We start from the raw sequence: 19,979 nt of genomic DNA, 5'->3' as shown, positions 1-19,979 counted from the left end.
GATAGATGATAGAATATTTTCTTTAAATTTTGCTAAATGTTAATGAACTAAATATTGCTAACTATAGTTCTTATTTGATGACTGTTTTGTTATATATCTTGCTATACCAAAGTTAAAACACTTTTTATTTAGACAGAAAAGAGGAGATGATGGGGGAAGTCTTTCTGTATTTTTATTTATCTTATTGGTTAATGAATAAAACATTAGTTGGCTGACTGGCCAAACAGGAAGTAATGTAGCTGGGCAGAAACTTGCCGCTAGCTAACCACAGAGGTCTAGAGGTCTGTACAAACAGACAGGAAGTGATGTAGCTGTGCAGAACCAGGATATAAGCAGGGACAAACAGGAAATTGCTCTCTTGTCTGCTGAGAAGGAAGTAAGGTGTGTGTGGCTGGTTCCTTCTCTCGATCTCTCAGCATTTCCCTGGGTACCTGACTCTGGCTTTTATTATCTAGACCAATTAAGACCTCCGTTTACAGTGCATCGTCTCTCTTTCCTGGGCATCCCCGTATTGTCTAAATGGACTGTGTCCACACTCTAAAATGTGCCTGTCTCTTCTTCTCTTTCTGGTCCACGACTGTAACTATTTCTCATTTTAAGGGAAATACTCAAAGCTTTACAAAAACCTTCTACTTGGGCGCCCAATTTATGCCTGGGGAGAATTAAGTTACAGAGTTCTGTGAAGAAAGTCTATTTTCCAATATAAACTAAGAGGCCAAAAACACTGAAGAATGGGTTTTTAAACCACTAATACCATTCTCTAGCTCAATCTGTGCTGTAGATGGAGGCAGAGTAGTGGGAAATCCCGTGTCCAGGCTTTTATATCAGATTTGAAACTACGAGGTTGTTTCTAGGTCTACGTGGCCCTGTCTCTAAGTCCTGTCTAGACCTATAGAACTTGACTCAGATATACTGAATGATTCCCATCTTCAATCAATACTTCTGCCACACCTACTACAAGGACAGGGACCATCCACTGCCTCTTGACCGTGAGACAACTCTCACTTGCTCTCTCCCCTCCTTCCCTCTCCTGACATGAGGAAAGTACCTTCTCCTCTGTGTCCTCTAGAGAATGAGGTCAGGAAACAGTCAACCAACACCAATCAAGGGCATACTGAAGGAACACATACACATAGCAGGATGTATGCTCCCTTTATATAAAGTAACAGACAAGGTCCAGTTTAAGGACAGTTTTAGTGACTTATCATGAAACCATAATGGATCCTAGAATGAATTCCTTCATGCGAGCTTCATGTCTGTCCCTGTGTTAGCAGGAAGTCATCTCAGTATTGTTTATTGACACTTCTGATGAAAAGGAGTGGATTCTTCAGAAGGCTACTTTCAGTAGCTGGTGGACTAGCAGTTCCTAACCCAGTTGGAACCCTGAGGACCTATCCATAGAGGTAGTACAGAAACTTCTTAACTTGCCTCAAAACAGAAAAAGAGATGTCTACTTAAGGCTGTCAGCTCTGAGAGGGTCAAAGAAAAGAAAAAGAATATTGTGAATTTCTCCAACCACCTATTAAGGTCTTCTGAAAATCAATAATACCAAATCAGAATTGATGGAAACATAATCCTTAACAGCTATAAATTTTATTTAACAAGATGCCTCAGATATTTAGGAAATGTTGCAAAACCCTGAAATAAGGCATCTAATACCATTTTTAAATATAGTATAGAAGGCCAGGACTTCATTGTGACAGCATAAAAAAAGAAGTGGGAGAGGCAAAAAAGGAGAGGGGATAGATTAGAGGAAAAAAGCAAAAAGCAATTATGGCCTACTTTAATTCAACCATCATCTGACAGTGACCCACAAACCTCCAGAAAATTTTCCCAATGAGAATTATGCCAACTGTATCACAACCAATGTATAGCTGAAAGGGCATTGAAAAAGAACTGGCATTGAAAAGGAACTCTTCTAAGTGCCCAAGAAAGGAACAGCTAGAAAAGATTCACTTAGAGCAAAATTCTGGGCACTGTCTCCAAAGAAGGAGAATCCACATTTGACCTGCAAAGGCCCAAACTCTCTAGGCTCCACAGCAAGGACAGTGTCGTATTAGTGAAGTCTCAGTAACAGGTGGCCCAGTGGGCAGGTACAAGGATACTTACTGGATACACAAGCTGCCTTATTTATCCTGCCCCAACTTATCGGCCATGTGTCCGATGCCAGCTGCCCAGTACCAGACCCGGATGGGCAGCCAGAGGGAAGAAGGCTGTCACACAGGTGTCACCACCACTACCCTTTCGTTCCAATGCCCCGGCTAGGTGGAGATTTCCTAATTCACAGGATATCTCTATCTCCCTGAAGAAGACAAAAGCATGTTTCTACAGAGCCAGAGCACGGTATCATCTAGCTGCATCCTCGATAGTTCTGGCACAGAACCTCAGCATGTCCCTGAAAACGTAAGAGGCCAGAGGATGGCTCCACACTGCTATGCATGCAGGCTGTACACACTGGACTTAGGGAGCGATTTGAAATGGAAGAGTAGGGCCACCGTGAGAACGAGTGTCGTCAAGATGCATTGTGTTCACGTGGTAGATCATCACAGAATGATTTCCATAGAGAAACCCTTAACGTCAACATCTGGATCATCACAGAATGATTTCCATAGAGAAACCCTTAACGTCAACATCTGGATCATCACAGAATGATTTCCATAGAGAAACCCTTAACGTCAACATCTGGCCTCTACCCCTTCAGGCACAAATACTGCCACCCGTACACATCATAGGCACAAAAATGTCCACTTATGAAGCGGGGAGGGAAGTAAAGAGCCAGAGTGAGCACCTACCTGAAGCCTTGCTAGTTGTGCAGTACGGGCTACTATTTTATTATATGGCTCAACAATTTTTGATTTCATCCTATGGTCAAGAAAAAAAAGGAAAAAGAGTGAGAATAAAATCATTTTCAAAATATCAACGGGTGACTAGAGAGAAGGCCCAGTGGGTAAGAACACTTGCTAAGTACAAGCATGAAAGCCTGAGTTCTGGCCCTAGCACCTATGCAAGAAGTTAGGCATGGCTATGCTTGAACCTGTAACCCTATGCTATTAGGGGAGGAGGCAGGAGGATCGCTGGGACTTGCTGGTCACCAGTCTCACTCCAAGTTCAATGAGAGTGTCTCTCTGCCTCAAGGGAGCACAGTAAAGAGTGACACTAGATCTACAACATCTACCTTTGACCTCTATGCATACACACACATACACATCATGTGCACACATATATCACACTCAAACACAAGCACCCACATAACTAAACCTAGACACACATATGTATACATATTAATGGCTAGTATGTATGAAGTGAACTACAGTACCTATCAACAGCTCCCTGTAAAGCTCCAATTCTTGTCTGCATCATCTGAAGAACACCTAGGAAAGACAACAGCCCATACAGGAGTTATGAATTTAAAAAAGTCACACTGGACCCAGTAACAGAAACAGAGTACACATAATACAATCTTAATGATTTTCTGCCAGCATCCTGATGCAGGCCACCAATATAACTTCTAAGCTCAGTTATAAAAGCCTGCAACTTCCCTCCCGCCCCAATACTGGGCCCATGACAGAAACGAGGCAGGAAACGAGGTATGGCTACTTAACTGCTGACAGGTTTTCACTTGGCATGGTGTAGAAATACTAAAACTATTTAGTGCTGAGGGCTGCACAACATTGAAAACACATGAAATTTGTTTAAAATTTAAACTGTTTTGGTAAAATTAACATTGTACATATTTGCTACAATTATGTTTTAAAATCTCTGAGTGACACTGAATTGAATTCTCTGCTGTCTTCGTCACTCCTGTAGTAAAGCAACTGAGTCAGTCCAGTCTGTGTTCTCGAAGCCAGTATCGAAAGCCCAGGCTTCCCACCGTCCCAGTTGCTCCTGTTCAAGTGTCTCTCACTTTGGCTTCAATCACCTTCTTTCTACCTACATCCTTTCAAGGATTTCATTCGGTGCCAACATTTAAGTGCTACCTTTTCCATGAAAAAATGATTTCCTTACACATGTGTCTATAGGAAGGGTGTGTAATATCTTCTTTCCATCTTCCTGTACAGACATATAAAACCTCCAGCCCTAAACTCTGGCCTGTCAAATTTAATATGCTGAATGAAGGTGGTGACTTCTGCACATCCAGCCCTGCCACGTCATAACCCTGTGGCTTTACCCCATTTCAGCAAGTCACATGCAGCTCAGCAGTCTAGTCTGGGGTCTCTGTGGCGACTTCTCACAGCTTCCGACCCCCTCGATGAATCCGCGTACTGACATAAACTAGCTAAGCTCTTTCTAGTCGCCACACTAAGGCAAGGCACTATCGCCTCAACTGCTCTACCAGCGTTGTCATCCTGCAGACCAGCAGGGAAAAGTACTTACAACACTCACCTTGTCCTGCAATATGCTGATTACCAAACTCTCGAATGGGTACATCTACATTCAGAATCAAATCAAAATTCCTTTCCAGCAAACTCATCCGTGATTCTCAGCCTTGTTCACTGCATTCGTTCACAAAAGTCATTCTGGTCTTCCCTATTACCCTGAAACACACCAAGCTAATTCCTGCTCCAACTGACTACTCCCTAAGCTTTCCCCAGTTTCTCTCCAGGTCCCCACAGGACAGTTCCTTCTCACCCTTCAGATGTCAGCTCAAAATGTTACCTTCTGGGAAAGGCCTTCTCTGACTATTAAAAATAGGAGAGTCTCCCCTTCCTCTACTTAATGGGTTTCTTTCTAGGACTTTAAAATGTCTGATTTTCTATTTGTACATTTTTTTTATATACTTTTGGTTGTAAGCCTAGCCTTTAATGGCTGAGCCATCTCTCCAGCCCTATTTGTAGATATTTAATTGACCTTACCATCTGAAAGAAACATTGTTTCAAAGGTTTGATCCATTCCGCAAATACCTGGTATCAAACAAGTTCTCAATTGTTCTTTAATTAACTAAATGAATAGGGGGGAAAAATGGGAATAAATTCTCTTTAAAAGTAGGATGAATTTTTTTTAAAAGTAGAATAAATAAATAAATATACCACCAAACTACCTACAATATTTTTTTGTTTTTTTTTTAATGCAGGGGAGAAAGATGAAGAAGTTTGAAATAAAAATTAAGTTTTCCAGCCGGGCGGTGGTGGCACACGCCTTTATCCCAGCACTCAGGAGGCAGAGGCAGGAGGATCTCTGTGAGTTCGAGGCCAGGCTGGACCGACAGCCTCCAAAACAATACAGAGAAACCCTGTCTCGTAAAACCAAAAAAAAAAAATTAAATTTTCCAAGTATATTACACATTTCAGCATCTCAAAATAACATTCTAATAAGTGTTTTGAAATATACCCTATGCTAATATAAGAATACATACATATGTAGATATGAGTATACAGATAGGGTATAAGGGCTTCATATATACCCTGTGCTAATATACGAATACATACATATGTAGATATGAGTATATAGATAGGGTATAAGGGTTTCACATATACCCTATGCTATTATACAAATGCATACATATGTAGATATGAGTATACAGATAGGGTATAAGGGCTTCACATATACCCTGTGCTAATATACAAATGCATACAAATGTAGATATGAGTATATAGGTAGGGTATAAGGGCTTCACAATGCCAGGAATTAAACTCAGGGCCTCACATATGTTAGGCAAGCTGTTTAACGTTGACTTACAACCCAACCCTAATGGTGTTTTAAATGTTGTAACCTTTAAAAAGTATTCTGGGAAAGGGATTGAAGAAACGGTTCAGCCTTTAAAGGATAAGACTCACAACCAGAAGGCCAAAAAGTACCGTAGGGAAAAAAAGCACACTGTAAGAATGCACATAGAAAATGAGGCTGAGTGTGGTGACCCACTCCTTTAAGCCCAGCACTCTGGAGGCAAAGGCAGGTGGATTTGTGTGATTTGAGGTGAACTGTTTCTACACAGTTAGTTTCAGGCCAGCCAGGGCTAAAGTGTGAGACCACTCAAAAAAATAGTAAGAGGAGCTGGGCATGTGGTGCACACCTTTAATCCCAGCACTCAGGAGGCAGAGGCAGGCAGATCTCTATGAGTTTAAGGCCAGCTTGGTCTACAAGAGTTAGTTCCAGGACAGGCTCCAAAGCCACAGAGAAACCCTGTCTCAAAAAACCAAAAAAGAAAATGTTTAAATGAATGAAGACATAATGAGAAGTATTTCTATTATAATGATGACTCACCTAAGCAATGTACTACATCATTTCACAAGTGAAAATTATATTACTTGATTTCAAAGTAAATATTACTATTCTTAGAAATTCATAAAAAAGTTAAGGGATAAAAAAATAATAAGGGCTAGCAATACTTAGAGACTCTTAACTTCTTCAAGAATGTAGCTCAGATTTTCAAGTTAACAATCAAACTATCATGTCCCAGAGTGCTTTCGAAACACCAGGGATTCTGAGGTAAACTCTTATCTTTGACACCATAATAAATACTGTTAGAAGAAACCAAGAATATGGCATCACAGGAAAAAAAAAAAAAAAACCCTTTTCCTTAAGAATGTAATCAACATATTAGATAATGAAATCACTTCACCTTTTCTGAATGTGGTTAATAATAGTAATCGAAACACAAGGGTCACAATTTGACACAAGCTAGAGTTATCTGGGAAGAAGAATGTCTATAGGAAGTCTGAAGGGCGTTTTCTTGACTAACGCATAGCGTGGGAGAGCTCGGCCCACGACAGGTGGCGCCGGGCCTAGGAGGTGGTCCTGAGATAGATGAGAAAGCAGACTGAATATGTGGGGACACCAGACCTTGAGCAGAAACCCACTTCCCCTTCGGCCTGGGAGCAGGCAGCTGTGTAATGTTTACTGAAAACAATTCAGTGCTATAAAGCTCTTGATAGGGCTCAGATAAGGGCTTGCTCACTGAAACACCATGACTTTGACACCCCCTACGGCTAGATGCTTCTTCCTGTCCCCCCTGCTGTGTCTCCCCAATTCTGGGGCTGGAGATTAAACCACCAGCCAGGAGGGTGAGAAGTCTGGGAGAGTTGTTGGAGAATTGTATGTAGATGGATGGCAGAAGTCCTTAAAAAGGGAAGTGTTTTTTTTTCTTGGAGGGACTTCTCTTCTCCTAAGCCGACTTGGGAAGCATAAAGTTTTCTTAAAGCAACCGACCGGTCTCTGTGTCATCTATCCCGACCACCTCACTACATTCTCTGATGCAGGCTGCACAGCAGGTGCGACATGAATAAGCCATGAAGAACAAGCTGGACAACTGGAACATTTGACTAACTGAACAGTACTTCTCCATGGCCTCTGCATCAAAACCTGCCTTTAGATCCTGTTCTGACCTTCTAAGCTGTAACTCGAAATAAATCCTTTCTCCCCAAATTACTTTTGGTCATGGTCTTTTATCACAGCAACAGAAACTTTGAGACAGAAGTAATAATGAAAAACATAACAGTATCACTTCTTATTTATGAAATGTAATTAAGAAGAAAATGAAAAACTCATAAAAGAATTAGTCAAACATGAGTCACACAGATAAAACTCTAATCTGTTATTATTCTACTATATTTTCACTGGCAAGAATGTCTAAGAAAGGAAAAAAATACATAAAATTGCACACCTACTTCCACTACTACCTATTCTAAAACCACTAACTTTTTGTCATTTTAATTAACCAGGATTTATGGGAATATTCATATAGGCAAGCCTGTTTTGAGCATTTTCCTCAATCATTTAATCCTTACGATAACATCATTTAGGTACACAATAGTCTATCTGTTACAAATAGGAAAACTGAAGCAGAACAAAATTAACTAATTTGCCCAAGAAGTGATCTGACCCACTGATTTAGTTAAGGATCAGTTAATGAATTTTCAGGTTTTCCTAGTACGCAGTCGCCATATCCATTCTCACATTATCTGCTGGTTGCTTTACATGTCTCTGGTAACCTTAGTAACTACAACAGAGCCTGTATGAACAATGAAACTTAAAAGTACCTTCCAGCCAGCCCTCAAGCTCAAAAGAGCTCAGAGTTCCCTAACCTAGCTCCATCTAACAGTAATAGATAATGAAAATATACCTTCCAAAGATTCAATCCCAGTTGCTTGTGCTAGTAAATCTTCATGTCTTGCAACAACCTGAACAATCAAGAATGAAAAATCAGCATTAGCTCTGATTAACTATATCACCACAGGGTACAATCCAAGGTCTCCCTTGGTATATAAATGAAACAGATAACATACACACACACACACACACACACACACACACACACACACACACACGCATGCTACATGCATGCATGCACATGCAAATTATAAGGTATGCTTCAGATGGACTGTAACAGAAACACATAAATCATTTATAGTTCAGTACAGAGCAAAAGGAAATAGTGCTAACTCTGCCTTAGTCTATTTGGGGTACTAACCAAGAACTATAGCGTAGATAATACACAAGAGATTCATCACCATAGTTCTGAAGGCTGAAGTGCAAGATCCATTCATCATCAGTGGTGCCTCCTGTGTCCTGACATGGAGGAAGGATGAACAACTTCCTATGGGGGCTCTGCCAGTTTAGCAAGGTACCAATCATCTCCCCAAAGCACACCTCTCCAAAATATCATTTTGGGGGTTGTTTCAATATATGAACTGCAAGGTAAAGAGGGCCAAGGGAAAAAATATCCTGCCCTTGACGAGACCCAAGATCTGGATCAAGGAAGAACACCCTGACCATGACTTGACCCCAGGACCAGGATTGAAATCTCACCAATCCCTGAGCACAGAATCCCACCAATCCAATGCCCCTGTGCACAAAATTCTACCAATCCCTGAGCTTGCCTCAGAATCAGTCTACAAAAACCCCCTACACACACCAAGGAATCCTATATAAGTTCTGTACCCTGTTCAGTTTGCTGCTGTCTCCCACCCACGGCAGTAATCCTTCTGGATTCTTCCTTTCCAACAAATCTCTTGTTGTGTGGTATGACATTGTCACTAGAGTGGAACACAGCAGTGACAACTTTTGTTAGAGCAGAGCAGAGCCATAACCCTTGCCCTGAGGAGACATTCCCCTAGCAGAGCACACTTGCTACGCTCTGGGACATGAACAGAGCTGTAACACTAAACCTCAGCACAACAGAGCTGTGACGCTTTTGCTTGGGAAACTTCCCTTAGCAGAGCAAAGCTGAACATTTCTCAGGAGCAGAGTTGGTAACAACCCCCCTGCCAGAGCAGAGGGTTCCCTCGCTGCTACACTTACAGTGACTTTGTGGTATTCCCCGGCTCTCAACTACCTACCTTTCCATCCTAGCTGCAATGCTTCCATGAACATATGAATTTACAGGGTTGCAGCTTATTTGGGAAAGTATGTGTCTACTATGCATGACCCTGGGTTCAATTCTCAGCAGTTAAAAAGAAAATTCAACATATGAATCTTGAGGAAATGCAAACTTGGACCATGGCAAACTCCCTACTTTCCTATATAAGCAGAACTGTGCAAACAATGACAAAATCCCTATTGATATGCTTTTCTTGTGTTTGGCCTCTAAAGAACTCTTTCAAAATCAAGTTTTTCTTTGTTCTTAGATTAATTCATCATCAACGAGGGCACATCTTGAAAAACTAAACCACTCAGTATTTATCCGACCCTGAACAGCTCCCTGTGTCAAGTTCCCTGTGTAAGTGCTGAATGGTCAGGCCCCAATTCCAAGGACCTGCTAGGTTCTGCCCACAGAACACTCTGAGGGACATAACAGTCTGACTCAGCCCCTTGAGATACAGGTAGCCAAGCTCCACCCAACAGAGTAAAAAGCCCAAACTCAGGACTTGAAAACCCACCAATCCCATCCATGGAAATCACCCTGGAAAACTCCACATCCAAGAAACCCTATATAAGCCTGCCACCTACTCAGTTCTTTGATGCTTCTCTCTCAAGCGGAAGCAGCCAACCTCCTGACATTCACCCAATAAATCTCTTCTGTGAGGTTTGTTGTGTACTATGACTTTGTGGTATTCTTTGGCTGCCAACTGCCAGGATATCTTTCCCCTCAGAGCTGTAACACTTACACTGGGGATATACCTTTCCCCTCAGAGCTGTAACACTTACACACTGTATCACAAAAAAACCTATTCCCTTCAAAAGATTGATATTTTTGTGGAAATTAGGTCAGTGTGGATGGCTACAACCAAAATGGGGAAGAGGGAATGAGTTAAAGAGCACATGTAAGAAATTCCTTGATACATTAAAAATCATGCAATGGGGCTGAAGAGATGGCTCAGTGAATAAGAGCATTGGTTGCTCTTATAGAAGACCCATGTTCAATTCCCAGCACCCATAAAGAGGCTAACAATTGTCTGTAACTCCAGTTCCAGGAAGCCAGTATCTTCCTTCTTCTGGCCTCCAGATACCAGGCACACACATGGTACATATAAAAACATGCAAGCAAAACATACAAACACATAAAGCAAAGGCAAACAAAACAAAAAGAAAGCATGAAAGCACTAGTAACACTGTGGAAAGTCTTATGATTTTGCACTCTTTCTCAGTGTAAGAAAGCTCTCCTTCTAGCCTGTGTAATAAAGCTCCTCATCAGCAAACAATCATTTATGGGTGCCTTCCCTTTGGCCTCTTCTGGAAATCACTATCATTCTATTGCCTCCTTTATCCTTCATTTTGCACTATTTTTAATAAAAAATGTGTTCTATCAATTCTTTTCCCATTATGACCACATCATATAGGTATTACCTTTATTTTGCCTTTTATCAATAAAGTTGCATGATGGTTTGAATGAATATGGACCCTATAGGCTCATATATTTGAATGTTTGGTTCCCAGGTGGTAGAACTATTTGGGAAGAATTAGGAGGTGTGTCTTATTGGAGGAGGTGTGTCAGTAGGGGTGGGCTTTGAGGTTTCAAAAGCCCAAACAAGTCCCAGCTAGCCTTCTGCCTCTTGCTTAGGGAGCAGATGTAAGCGCTCAGCCACTGCTCCAGTGCCCTGCCCTCTGCCATGATGGTCATGAACTCTAAGCCGCTGGAACCATGAGGCCCCGAATTAAATGCCTTACATTATAAAATGCCCTGGTCACGGTGTTTTGTCATGGCAATAAAAAAATAAAATAAAGTATGATGGGTTGCCATCAGATGACTGAATATTATCCAGATTATCCTTTACCTCTCGCTGACACTTTGAAAAGGCTGAACACTAAAAATTACTCTTTCACACACTCCATTGCTGCCAATCAGGTGATTTTCCAACACAAAAGACAGGTGAAAGAGTAAGCCCCTTGAGGTGCAGAGTGTCCAGGCCCCTCCCATGAGGACCTCTAACCACCAAGTTCCAAACACAGAACACTCTAACTGCCCTAACAGCTTCTGGAAAAAGCTGCTCAGATAGTTCAGGACATTCTCTTCTCTGTAAAAACACCTGTACCATTCTAGATAAAAGAAGTTTCACTTGACAGTTATTTCTGTCTGTATCTGTCACTAATCTTTAGAGTCCTTGGAGAACCAAGGACTGTGTTCTCATTTCCCTACTCCACAGCCTTACGCCAAGCCTGGCATTAAGTGCCCTCTAGATATGTGTGCTCTAAATGTGTAATCAGAATTTTAAAGCTGAAGGAACCTATAAGTCATCACAATCCTTCTAAGCTCTCCTTTTCATTAACAAAGAAACTCTGATGCAAAAAGTTTAATGAATATGTCTCGTGACATGACAGATTTAAGTTTCCTGGCAAACAGTTAATTTATTTACAAACTTATTCATTCATCAAAGTATTTCTTCAATAACTATTCAGACAAAAAAACAACATAAATATTTTGGGAGCTGGGGACACAGCTCAGTTGGTAGGGTGCTTGCCTGGCATTGCAAGTCCCTGTGTCCAATCCCCAGTGCTACAAAACAAACAAACCAGCAAAGTAGATCACAGGGCAACCCTATAGCAGTTATCAAGTATAGAAGAAGAAACCTTTAAGTTTATATACAGCGATATCTTCTTAGTCAGTAAAAGACATACTTTTTTTAAGACTCAAAGAAATGAAGGGGTAAGAAAGTCAATTGTTAACACCACACCTAAACTTGGGACCTATCTCCTAATGCTTATATGTGCTCTACCTATCACAACATTTACTGAGTTCCTATAATTTCAGCAAATGTTGTACTTTGTACTTAACAAAGTAGAAACACTTCTGTGTCACATCCTAATTTTAATTATTCAAATTGTTCTACTTTCAAAACTCCATTCCATTTTGTTATCATTATCAAAGGTGTCTTTTTGCCCAAAACATGTACTGTGAAATAATAATAATAATAACAATAATAATAATTCTTCAAGTCCGCGTTGATGGCACACACCTTTAATCCTAACACTCAGGAGGCAGAGGCAGGCGGATCTCTGTGAGTTCGAGGCCAGCCTGGTCTACAGAGCAAGTTCCAGGACAGCCTCCAAAACAATATAGAGAACCCCTGTCTCGAAAAAACAAAAATAATAATAATAATAATAATTCTTCAAGTAGTAAACAGAAAGAGTAGATGATTCCAGAAAGGTGGATCAATTTGTTTTCAACTAATAAAAGCAGTTTACAAAAAACACCACAAAAATGTAATTAAGTGAAGTTGGTAAGTTAAGCATCTGTTTATGGAAATACACATTTAGTTTCAACAATGATGAGATGTCAAAAGGGATAAACTGTCACTCTCTGCTAAGAACCTCTATGACCCAGAAGACTGAGGTTACCTGTAGGTGTAGTTCTTTATCCAACTGACTGATCCCTTGGGCAAGTTTTGCTAGTTGCTCAGCAATTACAGCTTGATGAATAGATTGAGAAGTATAAACTTTTACATCAAAGTCTTCATTTAAAAAGTCACCATAACAGTCTAGGAAAAAAAAAGGAAAACGTATCAAGTCTGCAATATAGCAGTTATCAATCAGTAGATCATTTATAATCACAGTCAGCATGCTTTGAGACCTTCTCTGCATGAGGAACTGTTGCAGATGCTACCTAGAGCAATGAGGAGGAATTGGAGCAGACTGCAGAAGAACACAATATTCCAGGTGCCGATCTAAATCCAAGTACTGACTCCTTCAATCTCCACACAGTCCTGATGTGTGGGAAAACATCGTTTCCTCACGTCACAGGTCAGGTAAGTCATGCAACTTGCCCAATGCTACTATCTGGGATTCCAATACAGAAAGTATAGATGCTGAGTCCTGGGGTCTTAACCACGCAGCTGTTTCTTTTTTGCTGTTGTTTTGTTTTGTTTTTCTTTTGGGTTTCTCATTTAAGGCTTTATGGATTTCATAAATAATATATATATTTCTTTTAAAAACATACATCATGATTTCTTTTTCCAGTCTATTTGAACATGATTTCTATATCTATTTTACCTTTAGGCCTTTTTTTCCATTTATTTATCTATTATGTATACAGTGTGCTGCCTTCATGTATGCCTGCAAGTCAGAAGAGGGGACCAGAGCTCACTACAGATGGTTGTGAGCCACTATGTGGTTACTGGGAATTGAACTCAGGCCCTTTAGGGGAGCAGCCAGTGCTCTCAACCGCTGAGCCATCTCTCCAGCCCCTACATTTAAGCCTTAAATTTCAACTCTACCTGTTAGTTTGCAGGGGCCAATTTCTATTCAAATTTAGATTCAATCTTTATAAGGGTATTTATGCATTGATCACTGATGTAGAGCAATAAATAGAATCAGTAGTCAGCTTTCCGTAAGCATTGCTTTTAGCAAGTATCAATCTTTCTTGGAAGAAAGGTTAAAGTAGACAGCTGTGATTTTAACCCTTTTTTTGGTGTGTTCCTTCCTTGTGACTCACATGTATTGTATTGACCTATATTCATCACAATACAATACATGCTCCCCCAAGGGAAGCTGTTTGCTCTGTTCACTACATCTCTAGGCCCTGAGCATGGCCAGACGATGGCAGGGACTTGATATTGGTTGGTTGAAGTAATGTGTATGTCATCTGGAAGTATCATTGTGCTTAGAGCAAAGCAGTCTTAACTATTCTCATAGTCTAACGACTCTCAATCTGAAGTAATAGAATAAGACTACTTTCACCCTAATTCTAAAAATTATGTTTTCTCCCAGTTTGCCAAGTTTTTCTCAGGACTAAGAAGCCTACCAGACAAATGTAGCAGTCATTCCACACAGACAGTTTACCACCAGTAAATGTCAAAATGGCATGTTTTGACAAGGGTAACGACACGTTTAGTAAAACTAGATGACAGAACTATGTCTTAAGCAGGAAAAATAAAGGAAAAACAAAGTTTCACAGGGAGGCTAGAGGGCAGTTTGATAAAATGTGCAAAATATTCAACTTATATACTACTAATAGTTGTAAAGCCAAACAAGAGCATATCAGTTTTGTATTCTGTAACAATAATTCTAGAAGGGACAGAGAATAGCTACAACAGAACTCGTTATATCTACTAGCTTTTAGCAGCTAACCCTAACATGTTCAGGAGTTCTTTGAGTCAGATGGTATTATGTAGGTGCCTTTAAACCAGCTGGGAATAAGGGAATTTACACCATGAAATACACAAACACTAACAAAACCAGGCCTTTTCTTATTTTCCAAGAAAGCTGGTTGACTACTGTATCTTCCCATAAAGTAGAATCAGAGGGTTCAGAAAAGCATAGCACTGTGTTAACAGCTCAAGTGACATAAACAAGATCTAAATAAGAGAATGTCACTTAAGAATGTCAAGCAAGCAAGGTGGTGGTGGCACACGCCTTTAATCCCGGCACTCGGGAGGTAGAGGCAGGCAGATCTCTGTGAGTTCAAAGTCAGCCTGGTCTACAGAGCAAGTTCCAGGACAGCCTCCAAAGCTACAAAGAAATTGTAGGGGAAAGGGTCCAGCCAAAGAAACACACCTTGAGCAGAGCCAAAGAAACACACTTTGTCCCTGGAATCAGAGCCAGTGAAAGAAATGCACCCTGGCCCTAAAACTAGAGCCAAAAGACTAAAAAGGACCAGAGAAAGAAACACACTTTGGCCCTGAAACCAGAACCAAATCTGACCCTAACCCTGTGCAAAAAACTAACCAATCCCTGAGCAGGAGATCTAGCCACCCTAAGCTCAGGGATTGAAATCTAACCAATCCCCACCCTGGAAAAACTCTGCCCCCTAAGAAGCACTATATAAACCCTGTGGCTGTTCAGGCTGCCAGGGTGGCAGAGGACAGCCACTCTCCTAGATTCTTCCCTCCTAATAAATCTCTTCAATGAGGTTTGGCTGAGACCTTCTTTCACCAGAGCAGAGACAACCCACTGCTGGGGTAAACCTTCCCCTGGCTAACTGAAGTTGTTACACTCTCTGGGGGACTAGACAGGAAATGTAACAACTTTGCAGTGAAGCCCTCTTTTGCAGGAGCCTAGCTGATACACTGGGGAAGCCTCTCCCTGAAAGCAGGACTGTACGCTGCTATGCCCTTCTGTGACCTGTGGTATTCCTTGGCTCCCGAGTGCCAGAATACCTTTCCATCTGAGCTGTAACACTCAGTATTCTTTGGCTCCCAAGTGCCCGAATCCATCCCATCAGATCCATTGAAATGCTTACAGAAACCCTGTCTCAAAACCACCGCCCCCCAAAAAAAGAATGTTAAGCTTGTATCATATTTGGCAAATGCTTGAACATGATAATGGGTAGGACTTGATCAGCTGAAATGGTGATTAGGTAGAATAAATCAAACATATTTCCAAAGTATCTTTGTTTAATTAGTGGAATATTCTTTATCTGATATAAGGAACTCAATTCTGCATTAAGCTGGAGATCCTAGGCATTAAATACACAAAGATGAGAAACAAAATGCCTCCAAGAGCCTCACTACCTAAGAAACTATCAACTTCAGTTACCAAACTACCAATAGTAAGAAGTAATAGTGACAATCAGAAAAAAAAGACCCAAGAATAGGAAAATTTTTACTTTGCTTAATGTTTTAATAGGATATGTACTATTTGCTCATATGTTGTTTACTATCAAGACAGGAATTCCAGTAAGCAGCTAAAAGTATAGTTCTATGATTTAGAAGAGAAGTATGGACAACTTGTCTTACTTTGCTTTTGTGCTGTGATAAACAGTGATCCTTGTAGAAGGAAGAGTTTATTTTAGCTTACAGGTAATAGACCATCATCAAGAAAGTAAAGATAGGAACTCAAAGCAGGAACTAAAGCAGAAACAATAAAAGAACACTTTTAATAGCTTGCTCCCCCAGGCTTATTCAGCTACCTTTCCTACTTAATGCTCGCCTGTCTAGGGATGGCACCACCCAGAGTGAGCTGGACGCTCCTGCATCAACTAGCAATTAAGAAAATGCACCAACCCGTGCATGGCCTTATTGGAGTCTAGGGGCCAAGCTGCAGCCAGGGCCATGCAGATCTGGGTGGCCTGCACTGCTACTCAATGCCACGACAGCATCCAGGCCAGTGGCCCTACTGTGGTCAGGGTCTTTACTGATGCCCGAGGCCCCTGCTGCCATCAAAGGAGTTGCAGACGCCCCACATCTGGGTCCATGTTAGTGTCCGAGGGTCACGAGGCCACTGGGGACAATGTCCACATGAGTGGCCTGCACTACCAGCTGGGACAACAGTAACATCCAGATCCGGCTGCTGCTAAGGACCATGTCTGGGCCCATGGTCCAGTTGCAGAGGGGGGTCTGTGTTGATGTCTGTGGTCTTGCCACCACAGGGAGCCATAAAAAACCATGCATGATAAAATGAGAGAGCCGTGCTGAGCCAGCCACGCCCCTTGCTGGCCCTACCTCTCTTTGGACCCTGCAGAAGGAAGCTGCCACCCCTCACCTCCTCAACCCCTGGCCCCACACTTGGGAGAGCCAGCCCACCCTCCCTCACCACAGACGACGGAGAACTGACCCTGACGGCATGGACACAAAGGGGCAGGCTCTGCCCCTCACCTGAGAAGGGTGACCCCGTGGCCTGGACTGACCAGCTTGGCTATCATCCAGGCCCACAGCCCAGCCCTGGGTGGACCCACCCTAGCATCTACCCCATCTAGGACGTGCTGCAGCCTGTGAAGGGACTGGTGCTGTGGAACGATACCCACAGGGTTTCCACAGGTCATCGCAAAGGAGTCAGTGAGGACCCAGGGATGATGCTGCACCAGAAACCGGAGGCCTCGACCCAGACCAGTGACTCTGCAATGAGCATTCGCCAGTAAAGCTGACTGGACCAATGAAGACGTGTGGGAGAGGCAGGAAAGATGCAGAAGCAAAGAGAGTTTTGTCTTGTTTGGCTTGGCTTTTGTTTGTATTTGTTTGCTTGCTTTGTTTTGAATTTTCTTGGGTAGGGTGACACAGGAGTGAGGGGAGGATACGGGGGACTGGGAGGTGAGCAGCACGATGCTAAATTCTCAAAGAATCAATAAATAATGTTTAGAAAGAAAGAAATGCCCACAGGCCTATCAAATGGAGGCAATTCCTCAATTGAGATCCTCACTTCCCAGCTTACTCTAGTTCCTGTCAAACTGACCAAAACAGAGATTAGATGATTTAGAATCGAGACCAGCCTGGACTACCAAGCGAGTTCCAGGACAGCCTCCAAAGCCACAGAGAAACCCTGTCTCAAAAAACCAAAAAAAAAAAAAAAACCACAGAAACAGACAACATAGGGTTTAGAACCCAGGAAGACACCAAAACCTGAGTTGCATGAAGAAAATACTAAAGACTTCTTGGGGGAAGAGGGGCCAGAAAGAAAGACTAAATAAAAAGAAATAATGGTTTAAAGGAAGTGTTCAACTGTAACTATAATCTCCCAAAGATGACACAATAAAAGATGATTATGGGCCAGGTGGGGAGTGGGGGGGGGTGGTAGCAGCGGTGCACGCCTTGAATCTCAGCACTGGGGAAGTTCGAGGCAAGTGCATCTCTGTGAGTTCGAGGCCAGCCTGGTCTACAAAGTTCTTGGACAGAGGACTGTTACACTGAGAAACCCTATCTTGAATTAAAAAAAAAAAATATATATATATATATATATATATATATATGAACTTTGCTATTAGATTACTTGATGATTGGTATTCTGGAAGAAAAATCACATAATTTTTCTCTTTTACCTTCTTATCAGAGGCAAATCAGAAACTACTCACAAATTTTCCAACTATGCATCTGTTCACCAAGCTTATTAATCCTATCCTCAGGCAAATCCTCAACACAGAGAACACAGTGAATCAGTTACTCAACAAAATACTCAATCTTTCAGGTATATTTGGGGAAGTAGAGAAGAGCGCCTACAGATTTATGAGGGAAAAAAACCCTATACCATATTAGGAGAATTATTTCAAGAAAGGAGCCAACCCTTTACCAAAAGTTCTGATTTTTCCCCCGGGAACCACTGAGGGTCCTAATGTCATATATACAGTTGAAGTGCTTGGGCTTACACAGAAGAGACTGCAGAGCACAAAGGGAGGGCTGTCCACAAGAGAAAGTGGAGACTTACACTGCTGCGTTTGACACTGAGGAGGGAAAAATGCAATTACAAAATAAGGCTCACATCTGACAAATGCCAGGGGTTTGAAAGGAGAGAATCTGAAGAGTAAATATAGATTTAATAATCACTCTGGAGAATGACAAACAGAATGTAGGAAAATACAGGATGCATATTAACTATTCACTACCCAAAAGCTAATTACAATCCCTGCAACGAGTCCTAGTGAAACAAATGCTCATTGTTTAGAATGTGTTATCAAGGGATATAAACTGGGGCGCTTCCACTAAAAACTACACCTGGACAGCACTGTCTACACTCTAACCCTTTGCTATCACCCTCTGTATTGCTGTTTGGCAGTGTACACAATCACACTGTACTCCTCCAACACTATTACAGCAGCTGTCTTTATAGCTCTACATGGTAAAGTATTTGAGAGGGGAAACTTTATATATACTCCAGGAGTTCAAAGCTTAGTTCAATTTGAATTTCAATTAAGACACAAAGATGACGTGGAACAGGCAAAAACTCTAAAGGACCCACAACAAAGTAGTTCAGAAAACATCACTAGTTTTGACAATGTATCCCGAAAAGACAATTAAGGCAATACAAAACATTCAATAGTCAGAGGAAACACAGTAATTTAAAACTTTATTTTGCTCCTTTATAAGCCACGCTTAGAGTGATGTCCAATTAAAAGAAAATCTGAACCAACTGTATGCAACTCTGTGGGATAACAAAAAGAGGTTTTTCCACCAGTTTTCGTGGCAGCCTACGCCTTTGATACCGTGCACTAGGGAGGCAGAGACGGGCGTATTTCTGTGAGTTCGAGGCCAGAATGATCTACACAGTGAGTTCCAGGACAGCATGGCTAGGTGGAAAGACCCAGTCTCAAAAAAAAAAAAAAAAAAAAAAAAAAAGAGGAGGGGGGGTCCGCGACATCTCGGAAGCAATTAGTGATTAATGCAAATGCCTTGAATGCATGATGGAATGGGGGTTGAGCATTAATACAACCGGATTTTTCGAGACTACGACAGCAGCCACAGAAAGTTACACAGCTAACTTACTTGGGCCAGTTCCCCTGCGCACTAGCCTTATCTGACTTATTCGGCTCGCGCGGATAACACGCTCAAGAGGCGCGCCTGCCCAAGCCCTCTGCCCTAGGCGGCGGCTGGTCACCCAGGGTGGGCTCCCGCTTCTGGGCGGAGACTCCGGCCTGAGCCGGGCGGCAGCAGGGTCCCCGCGCAGCGCGGGCCGGGGCGACCCTGACGCCGGGGGGCCGGGCGGGGGAGTGGCCAGTCCGGACCGGAAAACTTTGTGCAAAGCGACGGGTGGGGTCCCCGGCCTCCGCGCAGGGCGCAGACACCCGGGCCCGGGCCCGGCCCGACTCCTTACCGTCCTGCAGGAGCTCCCGCACGGTCGCCGCCACGGCTGCGGACCCTGCAGCCCCACGGCCTGCCACGGGGACGGCACGGTCGCCACCTTCCATGTTGGCAAGGGCCGGGCTGATGACGTCCCGACGGCCCCGCCCTCCTGGTGACGCAGAT

General features: G+C 42.3%; 1 protein-coding gene across 1 annotated transcript in view; it reads right to left on the bottom strand.

The window, feature by feature from the left end:
* Nucleotides 1-19,974, bottom strand: part of Cog5 (component of oligomeric golgi complex 5) — a 277,239-nt gene extending 257,265 nt beyond the window's left edge. The window contains exons 1-5 of the mRNA XM_005076235.4: nucleotides 19,828-19,974; nucleotides 12,712-12,851; nucleotides 8,060-8,117; nucleotides 3,317-3,371; nucleotides 2,793-2,862 (exon numbers count right to left, since the gene is read on the bottom strand). Of these exons, the coding sequence (XP_005076292.1) occupies nucleotides 2,793-2,862; nucleotides 3,317-3,371; nucleotides 8,060-8,117; nucleotides 12,712-12,851; nucleotides 19,828-19,921 (417 nt within the window). The 5' untranslated portion in view covers nucleotides 19,922-19,974. The remainder of the gene's footprint in view (nucleotides 1-2,792; nucleotides 2,863-3,316; nucleotides 3,372-8,059; nucleotides 8,118-12,711; nucleotides 12,852-19,827) is intronic.
* Nucleotides 19,975-19,979: the final 5 nt, after the last annotated feature.

The sequence above is a fragment of the Mesocricetus auratus genome, unplaced genomic scaffold (assembly GCF_017639785.1).
Source record: "Mesocricetus auratus isolate SY011 unplaced genomic scaffold, BCM_Maur_2.0 Super-Scaffold_15014, whole genome shotgun sequence".
NCBI lineage: Eukaryota > Metazoa > Chordata > Mammalia > Rodentia > Cricetidae > Mesocricetus > Mesocricetus auratus.
Note: the sequence above shows the minus strand (reverse complement) of the source record. Positions and strands in the feature narration are given on the sequence as shown.